Genomic DNA, 2,910 nt, shown 5'->3' with positions numbered 1-2,910 from the left:
TTTCTTGTTCTCATCCCAACAGGTTGCCCAAGACATTAGGAGGTTTTTTTATATCTTCTATGAACATATATATTCTTTTTTAGGCCTCTTCAAGGTGATATCTCCTTGCACCTAATCATAATCATAACTCTAATAAACTCTTGGGATATTTTTAGATGATGCTGTAGACCTGGTTTCTCCCTTGCATATGATGCCCTGTCATGGAGGAAGGGCTGGGCAAGCATCTGTGTGGGACTTGAGGCTTTTGCTCTAGGCAGTTGGGACTGCGTGTGTGCTTTTGTTTTTAGAGGCAGAAAGGGTAGTGGCTAAAAGCTTAGCTCTAGATGCAGACGTCATATATTACCACTGAGGACTTAACAAAATGATATTAGTTACCTTTGCCTTTGTTACCTCATCTGTAAAATTGGAGCAATAATGGTATAATTTCTTATAAGGAAGATGACCTTATCATTAATCAGCCATGTAGGGAAATTAGTAAAAGAAACAGGCCATACATGGGAATTGTTCCAGGTAATTAAGGAACAGGGTTATCTTACTACCATTCTATTTGCAGAAATTTTCAATTTATTTATTCATTTTTTTTCTTACATTATTGTTCATTTTTGTACAATATTTGGTTTCTCCCCTCAGGTGTATTCCCCATAGTTCTCACACCACCAAATTATCCATAAACCATCACCGCAGTCCCTTGTGTGTCTCCCTTCCCTATTTTGACTCCCCTCCCTCCCTTTTCCCTGCTGTGTGCCTCTGATCTGCGGTCAACATGCAAGTTTTGTCCTTTTTTTTGACCTTTTGTTTGGTTTCACTATATTGCACATATAGGGGAAACCATCCAATATTAATCTTTTTCCTTCTGACTTTTTTTGCTTAGCATACTTTTTTCCAGCTCTATCCATGTTGCCACAAATGTCATGAGTTTGTCTTTTTTGATGACTGAATAGTTTCCCATCATCTAAATATTCCCCAGCTTCTAATCATCAGGGAAATGGAAATCAAAACCATAATGAGTTACCACCTCACACCAATGAGAATGGCCTATATTTAAAAAACTGTAAATAACAAAAGGTGGCAAGAATGTCGAGAAAAGGGAACACTTTGCACTGCTGGGAGGGAATGTAAACTCGGGCAGCCATTATAGGAAGCTATGTGGAGAGTCCTCGAAACACTAAAAATGGATCTACCATATGATCCAAACACCCTGCTCCTAGGAATCTACCCAAAGCACTTAAAAATACTTACAGAATCTTTAGTAAGATTGTAAAAATTAACATTTATAAAGTACTTAAAGTAATACCCAGACAACTAATTCTTATTACTTTGCAACGATTCTTTGGGAAATGATTTACTTCCCCATTGGTATTGATGTTGTGTGGATAAATTTATTCTTGTCTTAACCTCCAAGGTCTTCTGAAATGTCAGTGGGGATCATGACACAGCACGTGGCATCACAAAGCAATAACTTGTCAGTTCCATTCTCTGAATTCCTCCTCATCTGCTTCCCTAACTACCAGAGTTGGCAGCACTGGCTGTCCCTGCCCCTCAGCCTCCTCTTCCTCCTGGCCATAGGGGCCAACACCACCCTCCTGACCACCATCTGGATGGAGGCCTCTCTGCATGAGCCCATGTACTACCTTCTCAGCCTCCTCTCTCTGCTGGATATCGTGCTTTGTGTCACCGTCATCCCCAAGGTCCTGGACATCTTCTGGTTTGACAACAAATCTATTAGTTTCTCTGCCTGCTTCCTCCAGATGTTCATCATGAATAGTTTCCTGACTATGGAGTCTTGCACCTTCATGGTCATGGCCTATGATCGTTACGTGGCCATCTGCCACCCACTGAGATACCCATCCATCATCACTGACCAATTTGTAGTTAAGGCTGCCATCTTTGTTGTGGCCCGCAATGGCCTTCTCACTATGCCTGTGCCCATCCTTGCTTCCAGACTCAGATATTGTGCAGACAACATCATCAAGAACTGCATCTGCACCAACCTGTCTGTGTCTAAACTGTCTTGTGATAACATCACCATCAATCGGCTCTACCAGTTTGTAGTAGGATGGACCCTATTGGGCTCCGACCTCATCCTTATTATTCTCTCCTATTCCTTCATCCTGAGAGCAGTGCTAAGGATTAAGGCAGAGGGAGCTATGGCCAAAGCTCTGGGCACCTGTGGTTCCCACTTCATCCTCATCCTCTTCTTCAGCACGGTCCTATTAGTTCTGGTCATCACTAATCTTGCCCGGAAGAGAATTCCCCCAGATGTCCCCATCATGCTCAACATCCTGCATCACCTCATACCCCCGGCTTTGAACCCCATTGTCTATGGTGTGAGAACCAAGGAGATCAAGCAGGGAATACTGAAACTACTCAGACGGTTGTGAGAAGCAAAATATGTGAGACCAACATTAGGGACATAACTTAATAATGGAGGAAAGTCATTCTGCATCAGAACTTTAAATTGATACTGCAGAAATGAGTTTGAATTGGATTTCTGGATGTTTCATTTGATTATGAAGCTATACATATCTTGGGTTCTGTTTTCTATTGTATTGACTAGAACCATAGATTGTTGCATTACGGAGTTTCTTGGAAGTTTTCCCAGGTCTCATGTGACTAGACATTGTCAAGACATAATACAAGAGTTTAATTACAGTGATGTGAATTTTCAAATAAAGAGTAAATGTGTTATCAGTCATTTTCAATCCCTCTTCATTTCCTCAATTGCTTTATTCTTAGTTGTGTGTTAGATCTCTTGGTTCTTCCTGACCAGTTCCAACTGGTTTTGTGTCATGAATGGATTTTGGGCAAAGATAGGGAATTGGTCATAGAACTTTAATTCTCAGTTGAGTGAGTGACATATGTCATCCACGGCCACCTCTAGCCCTAGCAGATCTTATTAATATGTTTACC

At 41.2% G+C, this 2,910-nt stretch overlaps 1 protein-coding gene across 1 annotated transcript; it reads left to right on the top strand.

Moving 5' to 3' along the window:
* Positions 1–1,427: 1,427 nt before the first annotated feature.
* Positions 1,428–2,488, top strand: LOC119254619 (olfactory receptor 56A4). The gene has a single exon (XM_037521719.2). The coding sequence runs from the start codon at positions 1,428–1,430 to the stop codon at positions 2,379–2,381; it is 954 nt and encodes a 317-aa protein (XP_037377616.1). The 3' UTR covers positions 2,382–2,488.
* Positions 2,489–2,910: the final 422 nt, after the last annotated feature.

Source organism: Talpa occidentalis, unplaced genomic scaffold, assembly GCF_014898055.3.
Source record: "Talpa occidentalis isolate TD23 unplaced genomic scaffold, MPIMG_talOcc4v2.1 talOcc4.3, whole genome shotgun sequence".
Lineage (NCBI taxonomy): Eukaryota > Metazoa > Chordata > Mammalia > Eulipotyphla > Talpidae > Talpa > Talpa occidentalis.
This window is presented reverse-complemented; position numbering and strand designations above follow the sequence as displayed.

Excerpts from the sequence above, each read along its gene's own strand:
- LOC119254619 (XM_037521719.2), top strand. The coding sequence starts at position 1,428 with ATGACACAGCACGTGGCATCACAAAGCAATAACTTGTCAGTTCCATTC.